This window comes from Numida meleagris, chromosome Z (genome assembly GCF_002078875.1).
Source record: "Numida meleagris isolate 19003 breed g44 Domestic line chromosome Z, NumMel1.0, whole genome shotgun sequence".
NCBI lineage: Eukaryota > Metazoa > Chordata > Aves > Galliformes > Numididae > Numida > Numida meleagris.
Genome location: NC_034438.1, coordinates 54,555,428 through 54,575,222, shown reverse-complemented (window position 1 = coordinate 54,575,222; position 19,795 = coordinate 54,555,428). Strand labels below are relative to the sequence as shown.

At 40.4% G+C, this 19,795-nt stretch overlaps 2 protein-coding genes across 7 annotated transcripts in view; both read right to left on the bottom strand.

The window, feature by feature from the left end:
- FKTN (fukutin) overlaps positions 1-9,668 on the bottom strand; it is a 35,100-nt gene extending 25,432 nt beyond the window's left edge. For both annotated transcript variants that reach the window (XM_021380392.1, XM_021380391.1), the window contains exons 1-6: positions 9,627-9,668; positions 9,294-9,482; positions 8,714-8,773; positions 4,197-4,400; positions 2,458-2,735; positions 1,062-1,194 (exon numbers count right to left, since the gene is read on the bottom strand). In XM_021380392.1, the coding sequence (XP_021236067.1) occupies positions 1,062-1,194; positions 2,458-2,735; positions 4,197-4,400; positions 8,714-8,773; positions 9,294-9,398 (780 nt within the window). In that variant the 5' untranslated portion in view covers positions 9,399-9,482; positions 9,627-9,668. The remainder of the gene's footprint in view (positions 1-1,061; positions 1,195-2,457; positions 2,736-4,196; positions 4,401-8,713; positions 8,774-9,293; positions 9,483-9,626) is intronic.
- FSD1L (fibronectin type III and SPRY domain containing 1 like) overlaps positions 13,258-19,795 on the bottom strand; it is a 28,910-nt gene continuing 22,372 nt past the window's right edge. For 2 of the 5 annotated variants that reach the window (XM_021380740.1, XM_021380742.1), the window contains 4 exons: positions 16,887-16,981; positions 16,183-16,434; positions 15,752-15,840; positions 13,258-14,096 (listed from right to left, as the gene is read on the bottom strand). In XM_021380740.1, the coding sequence (XP_021236415.1) occupies positions 13,974-14,096; positions 15,752-15,840; positions 16,183-16,434; positions 16,887-16,981 (559 nt within the window). In that variant the 3' untranslated portion in view covers positions 13,258-13,973. Of the gene's footprint in view, positions 14,097-15,751; positions 15,841-16,182; positions 16,435-16,886; positions 17,012-19,795 lie in introns of all 5 variants that reach the window. The other 3 variants (XM_021380741.1, XM_021380743.1, XM_021380744.1) reach the window with 2 other exon arrangements.

The window sequence follows — 19,795 nt, the reverse complement described above, 5'->3', positions numbered from 1 at the left end:
GACCTTTGAAAATTTATTTAAGTAATACCTGGGCATTATATTTTCTCACACACACAGTTCAGTTTGAGAATGCGCACTGGAAACGCAAGTCAAATTTCAACTCTAAAATGTCAATATCTGTTTTTTCCGAAGTAGCATAATGTAAGGTCACAGTAAAATAGAAAAAGACTACATACATTAGATAAAGATATGTGGCAACACGCACACACAGCTCCTAACTCTGCTCACAGTGAAGCCAATACCCACAGTCTAGGGGAAAGTAGGGACATAATCAGATTTGAGCATATTAGTTTATTTGGCGCCACCAAGTGTTACAATTGGATGTTGAGACCTTCTGCTACATAACTGTAGCAACGTGAATAGAAAACTATGCCAACTACAGCTCAGTAACATCTTCTGTAATGAAAAGCCAAAACCAAGGAGACAGTCCAGGCAAACATTCCCAAATCAAACATATGAACAATGCACTGACCACTCAACTTCACAATCGATGTCACTAGGAGCTCCTGGCTGACAGACACCTGAGTAAGTTTCAAAATAGAAGCCAGTTGCTCATCTCAGTATTAAAGTTCAATATATTTTCCCAAGCACATTTTATCTACCTGTGGGAATTACTGCCTGGAGGTTTCAGAGAATCTGTAATCAGAACTAGGAATGCAGAACTGCAATACATGGCTCAAATGAATGTAAAAGTAAGGATTATTCAGAACTTTGAGGAACTCAGTAAAATTTTAGACTATAAAGATGCAAAAGATCTCATGAAATATGTTTAACAGTAAGGTTATGAGAAAACTATGGACAGGTTAGTTATCCCATCTTTTCACAGTTTTGGAAAATGGAAAAAAGACACACAAGTCAAAAGGAAAGACTATGATTCTTCAGTTAAAAGTTTTAGTTTATTACCACTTACTAAATTCTGCTGAGTCACAGATCCTATAGTTAGCTTTTCGCATGCGAAAAGTTGCATTTAAATTTTAAAAAGTGATGAACTGTTTGTAGGTTTCGGTCAACTAGCGAAAATGTACATTACATCTCAGAGACACTACCTGATTACCACTAACCTGAAAGAAAGCCCGAGCTTCTCTGTACCTACATTCAAGAAATCTAGAGTGTGACATCTCTTCTAGAAAACTGGATGGATTTTTTGGAATTTGAACTTTTAAGTCATCAATAGAAACAAGCAGAAGTTCAGGCCTGCATGGAAAGAAGGATAATAGGTTACTTCACTCAACTCCTTTACAAATTACAAGCCACTTTGTCCTCCAGCTCCGGTTAAAAACTGAAAACATGTTACTGTCGGTGACTCCTCTGTCCAAACTTACCTAAAATGAATTACGAAAGAAGAGCAACAAAAGCTTCAGTACATCCTCATACCCTTCCAAACCTCATTTAAAAAGAAATTCTGCGCCTGTAGGCCCATACTTACCTTTTCAGATCAGCATTTCCTTTACTGACTCACACTAAATTTCTTCAGATCTGCTGTTCAACGCTCTTGAAAATTCAGGTTATTACTTTGGAATTCTAAATATGGGACACGGTTTACAAATCAAATTTCAACCTGTCCACAGAGGCTATTTGCCTTTAAATCTTAAAAACCATTAAGTCTTCACGATGAATGCAAAATGATATTTAACAGTTCACATAGCCATTTTAAAATGTTTAGGAACACAGTCCATACAGCTTCCATGTTTTAAATGGAGGAAAAAGTAGTCTCAGCTTTAAAGAAAAAAACATAAATAGATTTATTTCGACCCGTGAAACGTCTGGCTGTTTTAGTATGACATAAACACATGCCATACAATAATACTGCTCTCAAAGCATACTGGTATACGCTTGGCTTTGAAAACAGTGACAAGATTTGCCGTCATCTGTATTTTCTGAAACATTGCTATTGAAAGTGCTGTAGCAAAAGGTAGACATTTACAGTAACTTTACCAGTGCAATACAAAGTTCAAGCATAAGACTAGGGACAAATAATACCACCAATTCAAACATTTATGCAAATAGGGAGTCGAAGCAGCACTTCATGAATGTGGGTTAAAAAGTTATTTGTCTGTATGATACAAATGTCTCTTTATTCACATTCTTTAACAATGGTCATTATTACTAAGCAGATTTGCGTTGCCTGTCATTTTCAACTACCTTCAATATCTGTATTAAACTTTTGGATATATATGATTGCAGGAAGAACACTAAATATGTATCAGCTATTACTACATCTCCTGCCACTTCAACTTCACCTCTCTCAATTCTCATTTATAAATGATGAAAAACTCTTGTTTCCAATATCGAGAATTGGATTTACCTTCATAAATTTATCTGACAGGCACTCGGAGAGCTAAAACATTCACAAGTTACATTTTACAATTGACAGAAAAGAGCAACTTGATATACAAGAGAAATAAATTGTTTTGGAAACAACGCTATAGCCTTTTGCCTCCTTTGTTGTGAACTCACTTTTCATATGCTCCAGGGTAGCGGCCAAAGTGGAGTTTCCGGAAAGGCACAAATTTTCTGTCCATATGTTGCTTGAGCCGTAGGGGGCCATGCCAGAGGAAATTACCGCTCCTCTCATAGAACACCACCAGGTGAATGGCATGAGATGCTAGCTTAAAAATGTAGTGCAAGGGAATCTCAGTCCCAGACAGGTCATCCATCCCATCCAAGCGGGGGTCCTTATTGAGAACCTTTAACCATTGGAATCCCATCTTCTCAGCAGTTCTAAAAAGTCCCACCTAAAAATAGGAGAGGGAAAGACAGAAAGAGAGAGAGAAGCTAAAGAGAAGGAGAAACCAAAACTGAATGCTAAAGTTATTAACTGACATTATTCCCAATTTTCATTTTCTAAGCAGGTTTAAGCATCAGCTACTCAACAATTTGTTACACCTTAAAGATTAAAACAACAAATTAAATGCTGTAAGGCTTTTCTCAGCCCCTACATTGTACATTTTGTAGCATCAGTAAAATTACTCTTTGCTGAAACTCTACACAAATAATATGAAGTGTAATCCAAGATCTTCACCATAATTAAAAGCTATTTTCATTACTCTAATAAAAGTATTTGTGTGCACAGGCAGCTATCAACAGATTTCAAATTTTTAAATATATTACTGTTAAGCCACTGATTTCCCTATTTTCATTAAAAAAAAAAGGATGAAATTCTGCCTGGTAAGAACTCATCAGCATCTGACGACCCTTTCAGTTACTCCTCTGGATGGTACAGATAGTAACAATAAGCTACAAAGGAATGGGGAGATGGAGTTCTATTAGTGTTCTGCCACACAATCTCATTCTCAGTTCCTTTAATTTCTTAACTGCTATGGCTAAAACAATTGTCTGATCAACTCCAGAGCTCCACCACTCTTCACATGGTTAGGACTGCTTCAGTAAAATAGCTACAGATCATTTTAATATTTCTTGACGGGGATGTGGGCAGGGATGTGAATGAAAAAAGGAAAAGAAAAAAGCTGTTTATCTCTGGCATCTCTAGTTCGTATAATTTAATCCCTTATGTATTTCCAGATGCCACAGTTGAAGAAATTATCTTGGATTTAATTTTGTCCTTCATCCCCTACTACATCTCCATTTTTAAACACATCCACTTAAAAATCTCAGACTACTGAAGAAAAGCACCAGGTGCTACTATACTAAGTGACAAAACAAAAAGGTGCAAGTACACAGATGTACTGAAAGAAATGTAAACAAGCAGATTATGATAATCTTTCCAGCCCTGTCACATCAACACTTGCATTTTCTCAACAGATACCCAGATTCAACATTTAATAAGACTCTACCTACATAACAGGCTTAAAGATTTCCCTTTCCATTTTAAAATATCAATCTTTTTCCTTTTTGGGGATGGCACCTTACTTCAGTTGCTTCTGAATACTGCAGACAGCTTCTCAAGAACCTTTTGTTATTAGGAAGGACTCTCAATACCTGTTTTCAAATCAATTATGTGACTTCCTTCAGAGTCAGGGTTACTGTTCTCTTTCAACTCCTCATGTGCTTCTAAAACCACACAGGCTAGTGCCTGAATACCTTTTACTTCAAAACAGTTTCTTCTACCAACACTCTTACAAGTTTTACAACAAATTCTGTGTCCTTATTTCACACATGGAAGCAGTACGACACAGAACCCTAGAACAGTTAAATGCCTTAAAATACACTATGTGAAATGAAGGAAGGAAGCTTACTTCATGTTTCCACGCTTTGTCCAGTAGCGCGAATGTAGTGAAGTCTCCTGGAGCACAGAAGTACTTGCATTCTGGACTAGGGCCATCAGAAGAACTTCTGATCTGTTCAATGTCTTTATCAACAAGTCCCAGAATCAAAGGATCAATCAAATACACTGGTATGTTGTGACTGGCTATTAAGCCTAGGAACTTCCTAACCACATGCTGTTTGACAGAGGAGAAAACTGAAGTTAGAAACATCACCTGTAAGTGTACACAAGTCAATACATTAACTCTTGACCAACCGAGAGAAGGAAATCTTATCTCCCCACACATGTCCTGAGTGTGACTTTTACTTCCATAAACAATTGCAGAAATTGAAATTTCTTCTTTCAGAAGAGCAGCCTGCTCTCAAGCACTCCATATCCCTAACGGCAGAGGAAGAATCTTCCATATTCACTTAGAAATTTCCAGAAGTTAAAGCACTTCAGAATGCAGTAATCTAGAGTAACCTCTAAATTAAGCTCTAGATTCTTTCCAGTTCTAGATCAAGTTGCAAAGTGCTTAAATAATTTAAGAGATTACAGAAGTAGATGGAATGCACATATGGGTGCTGAGAGAACTGGCTGATGTCATTCTGAAGCTGCTCTGTTACATTTCAGGTCTAGAAAGCAAACTCCACGCCAGTCTCAGAAAGGAGGACCTGAGGAACTCTGATGAGCTTAATCTTAATTCCCCAAAAGTTCCTGGAGCAAAAGCCCCTGTAACGTCACATGCAAGCAAACAAGTCGGAAAAATGTGACAGGGAAAGTCAGCCAAGTGCAAACTGCACCTAATGACCTCACTGCCTTGGAAGAAATAATTAGCTCTGTGAGCAAGGGGAGAGCAATGGACACTGTCCACACCGTGATTTTAGCAAGTCTATTGACGTACTCCCACACAGTATCCCTGAACCTCAAGTTGTGAGATATGGACTGGATAAGTGCACCAGAATCTGCATGGAGAACCAGCTGACCAGGAGGCACAGACCTCGGGATCCGCTGCACAATGTTCTACCAACCACTAGTTACTATTGGCATCTCACCAGGGCTCAATCCTACTTAACACTGTTTTGTAAGTTTATTAATAATCCCTACAACAGCAAGGAGTGCATTCTCAGCAGCCTGGTATGCTACAATGAACTGGAAGATCATTAAGTATGCTGGAGGGCAGGACTGCTGTTCACAGAGGCCAAGAAAGGGTCCAGAAACTCACACCGATGGTGACAGGAAGCGCAACAAGGACAATCTAGGCAAAGGCAGGGCCTGGTATCTGGGATGGGTGAGCCCCACACAACAGGAAAGGCTGGGGCAACTGAAGATGACAAACTTCAGAAAAACATCAAAGTGTCCTCGTGGAAAACAAGGGCAGTCTACAGTGTGCTAAAGACAGTTGGGTTCATGCAGAATTAGGAAAACACAATCTGGAGATCTAGTTCTGTCTTTAGTGGCATAACTAGGAGGTACAGAGAGGATGGAACCAAGTTCTTCTCAGAGGTGCACTCTGACAGGTTGAGAGGCACCTGGTACTAGTTAGAAAACAGGAAATTGCAATCGGATATTAGCAGAATTTTTTCCCAGTATATGATCAGAGACTGGATCAAAGGCCCAGAAAGGCTGAGATACCTCTGTCCTTAGAGCTATTGACAGCTTAGATGGCAAAAGGCTGAAGCAACCAGATCTGGTTGGCTCAACTCTGCAGAAAGTGCTGGACTTGCACCCACTTCTGTTAATCTAACAGAGCAATCATATGGTAAATATTGAAAAGCAGATTCCCACAGATTGCCTGGACTTTACGTGCAATAAACTGGCTCTGGCAGATTCTTCATGGAGACAAGACAGACCTCTCATATCTCAACATTTTTCAATTGAGTTTATGCTTTACACCACCTTACGTTCAACAGAGACCTCTGCTGGAAAGAGGGAGGCTAGGCCTGCTGGAAAAAAAAGGCAACCACCCAGCAACCATAAAACAGAATGGCAAATGGGAGAAAGAAGGAAACTTTACAGTCCTTACTGAATCATTAAAAAGACTCAGATAACCACATTTTCAGTTCACTAGTATTGTACTAATCCTTCATTGAATGCTCTCAAACAGTAAAGTTTTATGTGAACACTGATTGCATGATGCAGTCACTCTAAACCAAAAAGACGAAGGGCTCTAGCATATAGCAAGTAATAAAGAAATCAAGACTTGCATGAATCCTGAAAGCTTAAATCATTGTATACAACTACAGATCAAACATTGGCTTTCCAAAAAAAAAAGTGAAAGTCTTAGCTTAGTCTGCTGATGAGACAAATGCGAGAGAATAAACTTACTCCAATAAAAAAAACAATATTAGGAAATGCAACCCTTTCTTCCACGGCTTTTCCCAAGAGACAAAATCAGCCATGATTTACTTTAACACTATTAGGAATTGTGAGAAATAGAAAAATTTTAAAACAGTGTTGACATTCCACTGTCATTTTGCACCACTGCTAAGAAAGAGGCATCATGCTATCCACTGTCTACCAGTAACAGTAACTATGCACGATGCCTAATGCACACAGAGTGATTTGCTGAGAAGGTAGGCAGTACCCAGGCCATTTAACCATGGCCACATTGCCTAAAGAGGTAAAAGATGTACTAAGAAGGCCCTGTGCTTGGTGAGAGGATTTACTGACTTGACTCAGGAGAATTTTGATCAAGAACATTTAAATGTCCATGGCACATGGACAATTTACAGCAATCACAGCTGCAACTGCTATTAAAATTGTAGCTGAGCTGTTTAATCACAAGAATTTCATGATGGAAAATACAGTTCAAATCAGGGGAAAAAAAATGATTATAACAGCATTGTTAGGCTTTACGTCTGTTATATGTGAAGGTTTCTAGAAGAAGCATGATAAGGGAAAACAACAGCCTGCTGTCCAAGCTACTAGTCTGGCAAACTGACCCTGGTCTTCCAACTCAAGCTCTAATATTCTTACAGTCAAACTGCTGAGTCCATCCAACCAGATTTCACACGCCATCTTCCAATTCTGGTACAGGATTCTGGCTTCAGAGAGGTAGAAAAACATGACTGAAGGCAGAATATGGATCAACAGATATAAATGAGAGAGCAGCACACTATATGCGCCCTACAAGCAGAGGCAAGACCACCCCCTTAGTGATTTCACCAGAGCCAAAAGGTAAGTAATGTGCTAGCATTATTTCTATAATAACAACAAGTAGATCAGATTGATGAACAGGAAACAAATCCGTGCAAAGATATCTACGTTTTTTTTCTTGTTACTCCTCCAGGGAAACAGGTGTTTTTAACTGAAACTTAATCAGTAGGAAGAGATGATCACGGTATCTAGCAGAAACTCATTCACATAGAGTAGTTTGGACTCATTATGCAGGGACTCAAAAGGAAGGAACTGTAAAGAAAAAAAATGGGACCATGGATCATTCTGCTCAGTCACTAATAACCCTGTAAGATCAAGTGAGAACTAATGAGAATTCTGCCTACAGAATGGCAGACTGGAAGCTCAGCTGTGACTTTATCACCTAACGCCACTTTAGTGGTTCCAAATAGGATGCCAACTCCAAGAACAGTGAGAGTCTTAGTGCCAGCAAGCAGTCCACAGAACAGCTGGTTTGGATTACTTCCAAGCACAGTTCTTAACAAGAACACCATTCCTTCTGCTCAGCAGAAACAAGGCACTTAAATGGCTATTTTGCTAACTAGCAGCATTATCATATTGCATCCAAAGCAAAGGGTAGTCAGATCCCAGCACGCCTTCTCCTTAATCACCTGTGCTGTTCTTGCAGGAGGAGATCTGTCAGTGAAAGACTTCTGTAAATTAATGCTAACTACAAGTATCTGCACTTAGGTATACCATGTACAAATTTGTATTCAACTGAGTTTTTGATTTCCCAGGACCAAGACGGTGTTCTAGTTGCAACAAATCCTGTAAATCTTAGGTAAAACACAACAAAAGCATCCAATTTTGACTATATAAGGGCACTCATAACACTTGTCCTGAATACTGGAATACAGCAACTGGTGGATGCTGAAATGTATGATTTTGCTGCTTGTGAAGAGCGTTATGATCCAGCATAACAAGGTAACATTATGCTAAGCAGCATAGGTTAAGCAAGTGCAGCAAGCAAAGAAGTCCTACCCTCTGACCTGCAGCTGACCCTTTTACCATGATACTGTCAAACAAGCTACAAGTCAAAAAGCCAACCTCTTCAATACTCTGTCTGAAAGCACATGAAAGCCTAGCTCAAAACTTCTGTCAGAAAAAAGGAGATTTGCTTCAAAGAGCATAGCACTGCAAGGGACAGCACAGGCAGAAGCGGCTAACCTGTAACCTCGTCTCGACTGTACCTTAAACAGTTCTGAAACATGTAACCACCTCACTCAGTGAAGGAAGTAAAACAGCGAAGAGGCAAGAGAACTGGACTTTGCGTGCGCAATTTTGTGCGAGTTCCCTGAAATATGGAAAGCAACCAGTCAGTGATGTACATACCCATCTAGTGCTGTCTTGGCCAGACTGGCTTCCTCTGGCTTTTGAAAAAACTGCTCCATTCTATCAAAAACAAAGAAGTGAGGGAAAATAAACAAATAAATATCAGCTGAATATCTGCTAATGACTTCTTAACAATATTTTAGGGACATTTATCTAGTTAGCACTTACTAAAATTATACAGGTGGTTATGCCTACAGTCACCTAACTACAGTACTGGAATAGAAATCGAAACTCACTGCTCTGGCACAGTATATTTAGAAGGCCAACACAAGGCGCGGGGACTCGTGAGGATTGCAGGATCAGGCCTCAGCCTTGTGAGCCGACCTCAGCCAGTGTAAAACAGCGGGGTGACAAACACGGGCACCGTCAGGCAAGCACCACGGGGGGCAAAGCAGCAGGACAACGCTCTACTCTTCCCAGATGCAAGCCTTCACGTTGCAAGACTACGTGTACTTCACGAAGTCACGGCAGTTAGCGGCTCAGCTTTCAGCCTTCAGAGACGATAAGGAGCTACCACCCACAGCCTCGTTCACGATCACGGACTGCGGGAAAGCAGCCAAAGGCGGGCGCGTTGTTTTACCTTCTGCGACAGGTAGAACTTGTAGTAGTACAGTTGGAAGAGGAGGAACACCAGGCTGGTCAGGCTCAGCACAGCCAGCACCACGTTCTTATTGACCTTCCGCATCAGTCCCGGGGCCGCGTGCCAACGCCACCCCACAGCAGCGCCGCGCCTCTCATCTTCCCCGCTGCGCAACGCCCCGCCGCCGGCCTGCGGGAAAACGCGGGGCGGGAGGCGCCGCACGGCCCGCCAGCGCCACTCGGGCCGCGGCAGCAGCACTGAGGCGGACGGCGGACCGCCCCGGCTCCCTGCCGCCGCGCCGGGCCCCTCGCGGCACGGAAGGGCCGCCCTTACCTGCGCCGCCGCCGCCGCCCGCCCCGTGCCGCCCGCTGCGCGCATGCGCGCCCGCCCCGGCGCTGAGGCGTAGCGCCGCGCCGCGCCCGCCTTCCTCGCGCCTCCCGCCGATTCTCTCCGCCCCGGCGCAGCAACGAAGGCAGCGTGCTATAGGGAGAGGTGTACGCATCAGCTCTCAGCTTTATTTAGTAATACAAAACGCAACACACACACGTGAGAGACAGCAGAAGGCGCCCTGCCTTCAGCGGGCGGCTGCCCAGGGATGGGACGAAGCGTGATGGCAGATCAGATGAGGTCCGACGGAGCGGCCCGGCCCGGCTCCTGGGGGCGAAGTGTGACCGAGCTCGGGCTGTGCCCTGCGGGGAACGCCTGCGTCCTCTGTCTGGATAGGAGAAGCAGCGAAGGGGATTTCTGTAATAGCTTCAAGCCGTTCTTTGAGGAGAAAAAGCAATGAGGAAAAGACAAGTCCCCCTCTGCCTTCTCTATTTGGTATTTAAAGGAACACCTATCACCTGAATGCTTTTACATCGTCCTTTCTGCGATCAGAAATTCCTAAGTTCATGCAACTTTTCACAGAAATGAAGATAACCGTCCGCTATATTCATTCAAGGGAAACCTGCAGTTCCTTACAAGTTATGCTGAAGTTATCTCAATTCTGAAAGATTACCAGTAACTGGTTAACTATGTAGTAGTAAAATCTCATTTTGGTCATTTAGAAGATGTCTCCTGACTTGCCACCGAACAGACTCTGGCTGCAGAGCAGGGAGGCTCAGTACCAAAGTCAACGCAGTAATACAGCTGGTGGACAAAAGATAATCCCACCAAAGAACCACCTCTCCAACTCCTGAAGCTTCCTCTGGGAAAAAGAAACTCCAAAGGCTGCATGCATCTCTCTTCACCCGCATAGCAAATTCTTAACAAATATCATTAATATACTTTGTACAAACAGTGCATCAACTGAATCACTAATATATTGGTACTCAAGTCAAAACAGACACTAGCTCAAAAAAGAGTCTAAAAAAATCTAAAGTGCTTAAGGCAATTCTTTATATCCCCATTTACTAAAACAACTACAATGGAACTAGCTGTTAGCAGCAAAGATCTGACATCTGTGCAAACTATTGTAACAAATTTATCTTTCAAGAGTACAAAGTCACAAGTTAATTCAGGACATTGGTTAGACTGAAACTTGAAAGTCAAAAGTCACAGTATGAAACACTTCAAGCTTCCTTCAAACTAAGCATTAAAGAACTACACAGGTTGCTCTGAAAGTAATGCCTCTTATTTCCATGGAAACTACAACAGATACAAAGATAACACTATTTGATAGAGCTCATTCTCAGCTACAAAACACTTTTTTAATATAATCACCATTAGCTATACATTTTTGCTAGCTGTGAGCAAGAGCGCAGCATGCAGGCTTGTAAAAATCTGCTCCAGTGGAAGTGACCCACTATCGCCACTGCTGAAACACACCACCCACCGCCTCACAATACTCACATCCACTGTTTGGTCTCCATAAACATACAGCAGGAGTCAATGAATGTCAGTGGGTGCCACTGTTTCTGCAAAGAGGAATTCAGTGCCACACCTTTGCTTCACTCCCACTTCCATGTCATATGCCATTCTGTCAAACTGTCCCTCTGCTGCCATCTAGCACACGGCAACAAAATATTGTCTGGAAGATTCAGTCTCTACTGCCATACCACCAACATCTGCCTCTGTCACCATGGGTCAACATAATAAAATAGGAGGCATTACTTTCTGAGAAGCCCTCATCCATTTTAACACTTCATGTGTAATCAAGTTTACCTTACAGGTTTCACTACAACGTTCTGAAACAATTTCATAATTAAAATCATAGAATCCTAGTTGGGGTCAAAAGGGACCTTAAAGCCCACTCAGTTTCAAGCCCCTGCAGGGGGCTGCCACCCAGCAGATGAGGCTGCCCAGGGCACCATCCAACCAAGGCTTTGAGCACCTTCAGGGATGGGACACCCACAGCTTCTCTGGGCAGCCTGTGCTAGGGCCTCACCACCCTCCGAGTAAAGAATTTCCCTGACATCTAAGCTAAATCTCCCTTCTTTTAGTTTAAAACCATTCCCCCTTGTCCCATCACTTGGAGACCACATAAAAAACTGGTCTCTCTCCTGCTTGTAAGTATTTCAACTATGGGAAGGCTGCAATGATGTCTCCCCAGAGCCTTCTCTTCTCTAGTCTGAAGAAGCCCTGCTCCCTCAGAGTTTCTTCATAGGAGAGGTGCTCCATCCTTTTGATAAAACTTCCTGACCTCCTCTGGACTTGCTCCAAGGGCTCCATGTCTTTCTTCTGCCAGGTGACCCGAGCCCAAAATCAGTACTTCAGACGGGGCCTCACAAGGGCAGAGCAGAGGGGAACATCACCTCCTTCTGCAATGCTATTGAGTTGGAGATTACTCATGGTTACTTCTCATTACACACTTTCTCCTCTGGAAAGAAAAATTAGTATTTATGCTAAGGTAAATTTAAACAGAAACTGTAGCTGGACAACCAAAACCAAGCTGATGAGTGGGTAGTGTGAACAGGCACTTGGCTATTTAAATGTCTGTTAACCACAGTCTAAAAAACAAGCCTCATAAGAAGCACCCACCACAATCATCTTTCTCTAAACACCACCAGGGTCCAGGCATGCAGATCTCACATGACAACGACATCTTTGCAGTTGAGTCCCTATTCGGGTGTTCACTGCAGTAAAAACTAAAGAAATAAGGAAGAAATACTTAAGATTTGGATAGTAACAACTGTCTATGTGATAGCTTCAGATGCTGTTTGTTTAAGGATTATGTCACATAATCACAGGGGTTGGAAGGGACCTCTGGAGATCATCTAGTCCAACCTCCTGAAAAAGCAGGTTCTCTACAACAGGTTGCACAAGAAAGCATCCAAGTAGGTTTTGAGAATCCCCAGAGGAGACTCCACAACCTCTCCAGGCAGCTTGTTCCAGTGCTCTGCCAGCCCCAAAGTCAAGAAGTTTTTCCTCATGTTCAGGCTGAGCTTCCTTTGTTCCAGTTTGTGCCTGTCGCCCCTCATCCTGTTGCTGGGCACCACCAAAAAGAGCTGGGGCCCATCCTCTTGATTCCCATCCTTTAGGTATTTGTACGTGTTGACAAAATCCTCTCTCTCAGCCTTCACCAGGCTAAGCAGTCCCAAGTCTCTCAGCCTTTTCTCTCAAAGGACATGCTCCAGGCCCTTAATAATCTCTGCAGCCCTCTGCTGGACTCTCTCCAGTAGCTTCCCCTTCTTTCTAGTACTGGGGAGCCCAGAACTGGACACTACTCCAGACATGGCCTCAGCAGGGAAGAGTAGAGGGGGAGAATCACCTCTCTTGACTTGATGACCACACTCTTTTTACTGTGGCCCAGGATACTGTGGGCCTTCTTGGCCACAAAGGCACACCGCTAGCTCATGGCCAACCTGTTGTCCACCAGGACACCCAGGGCCTTCTCTGCAGAGCTCCTTTCTCCTTTCCAGCAGGTCAGCCCCTAGTCTGTACTGATGCATGTGGTTATTCCTTCCCAAGTTTAACCTCTACTATCATACTACCTCCTCTGACACTGTGGGCCAACATAATAAATAGGGAGGCATTACTTCCAGAGCAGCCCTAATATATATATCTGAATTTTATTTCTAAGCTCTTGGACTTGATTAGAGTAAGCAGTTTTTTTTTTTTAAACAGTCAACGATATACAAATAATTCTCATTGAAATGTTAACACTTTCCACAAAGAATATAACATGCCTTTTTTGTTGCTGCTATTTTTTGTTGCTTTTTATTTTTAAGGCTCTCCCACTAATAAATCATTTGACTACTATTAAACTTCCAGGTAAAAATTGAGAAAGAAAACCCATCATTTTATGTGATTTGTGAAAGAAAATGTATGATTACCAATCCAAAAGCAGATTAGATGTTAATTTTTGATATCTTTTTTTTTAAATCAGAAAAAAGGACAGATAGCTATTACTATTTCTTCATATCTACCCTACAATCTCTTACATGAAATAGATGATATTCTTTTGAAATGCTCACTTGTTATCTCATGTTTGTAAGGGAAGACCAGTAGTATTAATACATAGTCAAATAATTCTTCCTAGGAGAGCTAAGAGAATACTATTTGTTATATTCTTCATAGAAAAATATTTGTAACAAAATTAATATTCAAGTCCGTAACAAAATGCTTAAGTACGGTAATAGAAAAAGTACATAGCTACAGCTCTTCATTTTACCACCTACTTTTCAAATAAATTCTCAAGTTTTTGTGCATTGCAGCTGCACTGAAAAAACATTCAACAATAGAAGTGTTCAACAGACATTACTGGGCAATATTGTTTAGACTACCAGTTGACCCACTCAATCCGTTTTCATTTTTCTGGAGAGTTTTCACTGCACTTGGCACCTGCAAACCCGTACTTACTGCAAGACCACCACACCAGATCTGAAGGAGAAAGGGAAAAAATTATTAATGAATAATCTGAACATTATGAAGTAGTTATATTTCTCTTCTCCCCTCCCATAGTGAAACTAACACAAAACAACCCACAGCTGCATTTGTCTTCTCTCTTTCTCTCTAGTCATAGCACTCAAACACTCTAATCAGAAGCCAATTCTGAATAATCATAGAATAGCTCAGGTTGGTAAGAACCTTAAAGCTCATCTATTTCCAACCCCCTGCCATGGACAGGGTTGCCACCCACTAGATCAGGTTGCCCAGGGCCCCAGAATTACACCATAACATCTGAGATGCTACACATTCTATGCTTTCAGATTAAGTTTATAACTGAAAAAGAATCCTATATTCAAGACTGATATGCTAACAGCAAGTACTTAATGGCAATTACAACCAATATGCAACAGTTCTGCAGTGTCTGAAAGCAGTACTTTGTTTCAGTGTGACATGACAGAACTATGTGAATGCAAATACTGACATAGTTCAATGCAAAAAAAAAAAGTTTTGAGGAGCTTCAGGGCTGCCACTGTAAGGGACACCTATTCTACAACTGAATGACATTAAAGAATATATCCCCAATTTCACAAATAAATTTAAATACAACAGCTGTAATTAAGTAGATTGTCTTTTTTACTTTAACAAGACACAAATAGTGTCTATAAGAGAGAGACTGCAGCCACTAAATGTTAAACTCTGAATGAGATGCAGACTAAAGGCTGAGTTGTATGAGCAAATGCTTCCTTGTGTGCCTTAAGAACTGATCTGTGAGTCAGCTGCAGGAATGTATAATTAACTTGTAATGGTTTGACTGACAGTAAAGTATGATGAGACATAAGATTGCCTGGGCAATCCTTATTAATTGGCCTAATTACATGTTAGAACTACAGTCCTGTATTCTCTGTGGGCTGGATTACAAGAGGCTGAAGATCAGTGTCCAGGCAGCTGAGTTGTTACTATGAACTCAAGTGACAAACTCCTCCAATGCCTAAGCTTTCCCAGGCCTATATCCAGCTCCCAAAACATGACACGCTTGGTAGGCAGCTTATAATGCAGCTGAGGCCCCCAACTCCACTTGTCAGAAGTGCTTTAAGGAAAAACAAGTACAGAATAACATCCTCTTCTCCTGCATTTTTGCAGATTTGAATTTTCAGAATTACAGCAAGTTTTCATTGATTAGTTTATAGGCAGAAAAAAAGGCAAGCAGACCAGTGAAACGACTAGCAAGAAAATCCCACTGCTTTTAAACATTTGAAAGCTAGAATGTTTTATCTCAGAGGGATGCACTTAATCTGGTTTTGTCTCATGATACTTGCTCTGGCTGCTTTTACATTTTGGGCTTTTGCCTGCATCAGTTTGGATCAATTATTGTAGCAGGATCATCAGCTAACAGAACACAGAATGAATTTCTAAAGATTTTTATAAAGATGAAATGTCTTATCACAGTTGAGACATCTATATCAAGAGTTCTCCCCAGTGAAGTGTCAGGGTATTATATAAGCGCCATGTGAAATAAAGAAGGGAACATGTTTTTTAAGAAGTATTCACCAAAAGCAGGAATCCACATTTCCTATTTAAAGCACAATTATTAGTCTTCAGCAAAGTGAACTCAGAGTTAGAAATGAAGCAAAATTTTGGATACTGACCATGAAGGCTGGCAACAATGGCTGTGTAAACTTTATTCTGAAGGTATATAGCGGCACCTTTGAGATCGCATTGTAAAATGTGAGCTGACCTGAAAGAGGCAGAAAGCAAGCTGAAATATATGTTTAGATCCTGCTCCTGTCTAACTTTCTGTAAGTTTGGTACTTTTCCAGAGAAACACCTGGAATAATTTCCCCGGAACAAAATGAATTTATTCTACATGTCTGAAAATTTTTCAGTTAGCAGCTTTGTCACACAGATGAACTTAGGTCATTTGACATAAGCATTATTACATGAACAGCTCTGTCTCTTTTTGTCAGAGACTCTGTCAATCAGAGGCATCGCTAATGTTCTTCTCTGCCTTGTATTGCTTCAGCTAGACACCAATATTCAAATATGCTTTTTAGCTCAATTTAATAGAATTGTAGTTTACCTCCATCAAAGTTGCAGTATACTCCTAATCTGTCTGGAACAGGTATATCCAGTGTCTTGGTCTTATTATTATGTTTCGCTGCAAACGTGTTTTGCAGCCAGTTGTTGACGTGGATGCACCAGCTTATGTTAGTCTTTCCCAGCTGATCGTATTTCCCCAGGGTTTTATATGCCACACCCACACTGTAGGATTTGCAGTCCTTCTGTGCTCTCACTTCCCAATAGTGCTGCCCGCTCTCAATAGCATTGTTTCCTATCAAAAAATACATTTAGTTGCTATATTTGTATCTTACAGTGTTTGCTTCCTTACAGGCTTGGTTTTCAATCAGTTAGGTTTGCTCTATTTTAGCTTCTTTACAGTAAAGACTTAGAAAAATTTGAAGTACAAGTAACAAAAAAATTGTTGTACAAGTAGATAAAACATATAATCATAAAGTAGAAAAAGGAGACTTATATCCACAGAGACAAGATACATTTAACATCAACTCATGTTGAAAAGCTGTGAATGCCAGTCACTAAGAGCTTTGTAACAGAGGACTTCAAAAGACCTGAAGTCACTTGCTATAGCTCAAAATTCTGGTGCCGTATAGGCAAGACTATCTCTGCGTGGGACAGCATCAAGTACACAGCCTTGGGTGAACTCAGATTTATCCTCTGATTCTTATCTAATCTGACTTCAAAGTTGTAAAAAAAAGTTCACTTTACCTAACACAGTGTACGATTCACCGGCAAAACGGTCTCTACTGCCCTTCACTGTGGCCTTTCCACCAATAGATGTCCTCTTTGGAGATGCACCACTTCTAAGAAAAGAATCGTTCAAGATTTGCACACTACTACAGCAATGCACATCAAAACAAGTTTTCCCAAGCAAGAGCCAATTATGTTGCAATAAACATCCACAAGCTACTGAAATGGCAGAGTCAAGGTCAGCCACTAGCAACACATCTCTAATAGTCAGCTAGTACACATGCACAAAAACGGAAAGACATGACAACATGGGAAAAAAAAATCAAGGTGTAACAAGTTCAGAAAAAGGAAACAGATGGAAGAAAAGCAGATGTGTGGCACACAAACCTACATAAACCAGTATTTTGCATGGAATACTCAGAACCTTGGACAGCTTGCTTTTCTGCATAAGATTTCTAATAAACCCTGTAAATCAGCTACAACAGTTGAGTGTGAATGCACTACTGATATTCAATGCAAAGATACCTAAATTTCAGTATCAGTGAACTGAGAAAATAACATCAGTTTTATCTTAAAGGCAAGTTTTTCCACTATACATATTACTTGGATAAACTATGAAAGAAATCCCAAGACAAAGTGCAACTCAGTGAAGAACTACAAAAGGAATAAAATGATGACTGTAATTCCAAAAATTACACACTTAAGATGATATAAAAGCCAGGAATATCAAATCTAAGCAGAATTTATTAAAAGTGATGAAGCAAGACTTCCTGAGTTTAATGTACCATAGCTCTCCACAAAAAAGTTAAATATCAAAAAAGTATATTGAACAATGGGGACGTTATTTGGTTACCAAGTCTTTTAAAGACCACACAAAACTAAATTGTGCCGTAACACATTGTGCTGAGATGCACAAAGCAACTCCAAAGGAATCTTTATAAAATTTAAAGAGACTAATCCTAACCAAGAAAGGCTTTGCTTTTGATAAGTATGATTAGAAGATCTCCCTCAGGAAGTAGTAACAAAATAAATGTAGAAAACTTTGCACTGGAGAACATACAAGTGAGCAATCAGTTACATTAGAGAATAATTTTTAACCCAATGAGGTTTCCTAACATTTCCAAACATTTTCCTTTACCTTTGTTATCCCTTCAAAATATAGTTCCTAAAAATTTAATCATTAAACAATATGAAAGCTATTAGCAAATGACATTGAACATTAAACCTCGGTAGTCAGAAAATCGTGTTTGGTTATTATTTTTAAAGCAATTAGTAGGAATTTTTTTTTTTAACTTCTCAGAAGCAGCTGTGAAGTTTACAGCTTTAACTTCACCGACAAACAGTATGGAAAGCAAGATACTTCTGACATATTTCAGGGAGATTTTCAAATGTAAAACCCCCATAGTCTAGCATACATGAGCTTATATGCAAAAAAAAAAAAGGATGTTTTCCCTTTAACTTTTTTTTTTTTTTACTTCAGCTTCAGTTTGGTAAAGCTAATAATTATTTAAGTATCTAGGACAAGTACAGCAAAGTTGAGGTTGTTACTGTTCTGATGCATTCCACACTGATTTTGACTTTCTGGAACAGTTCTCAAACACCATTTCATAAAGGGTCAGAAAAGCCCCTTTTGCCTAGTACCACAATTAAAATAAAGTCATGTGGCAGTCAAAAGCTGAGTGCTACTGAACCATCACAGGAATTAAGGAAGCCTTCAAGAAGTCACTGCTCTCAAACTGATTATTATCTTTAGCATCACAACTTAGCATATAAATTAAGCAATAGCTATCAGAAGCTAGCCAACCTTCTAAATTGCTTGCAAGAGCTACATGAACTGGTTAAGTGTGTATCATGCAATAGACTAAACTACATCAAAAGCTTTTCAGTGTTATTAACATGAAAACTCATAGTTTACTTACCAAAGGAAAAAGAAACAAGCAGTAGCATAAAAAAAACAGAACAACACAAAGCCAAGAATTAAAGCATAATTTCAGGGGGAAACACACTGCAGAATCCATCCTGCTTTAGATAGAGACCATTCATTTGCATATCCAACAAAAGCTGCTGAAATTTTTCTATAAGATTAGGTATAACTGAGTTATGCTGAAAGCACGTGTGGCCACTTAGAGAATAACTGTAAGAAAAAAAGCAAGTACTTTGCTAGAATTTTGTCGAAGTCAGGAATACATTAAAAGGTCTTCAGTATAATTTCTTTCAAATCTTCTTTAAATGGCCACCTGCATGGGCTTTCTCAACTCAGATCTAACAGCCTTTAGCAGAGCAGACAATGGCATTTCATATTTAGCATGAAAGTTCGAAAAACAGGGTTTGTTTTTTTTTGTTTTTGTTTTTTTTAAGTGTTTACCTCTCCCTTCAGAAATGGAAAGGTAGGAAATTTTATAGCAGTAAGTCAGTTTGGTGCCTTCTTTCTAATGCAGCACAGATTTTATTAGCTAAAAGAGTAACTGATGTATTTCTTCCACTCTTCAATAACAAAATATTCTAGTCTTATGACTATGATTGTTGTCCATAGTACAGCAGTTAGCTTAAGTTTTATCTTTTTTCACCAAAGAAAATATAATTTGAGCAACATTCATTCTCTTTTGGAGAAGACGAAGGACAGATATCAGAAGGTATCACAGAATGGCTTGGGTTGAAAGGGACCTTTAAGACAACGTAGTTCCATTTCCATTATAGGCAAGGATGCCTTCTCTATATCAGGTTGCTCAAAGCTCCTTCCAGTCTGGCCCAAGACATTAATACAGTCTTATAGATATGTTACAGATCATTAAGCACCTTATGTCCATCACCGTCTTTCCAGCCCTTAAAAGATGTTTATCTGCCATAGCCTTTTTCACCAACCATGGAGCTAGCTTCAAATTTTCTTCCCTCTGATACAGACTAATTTTGCACCGCAGGGAAGAAAA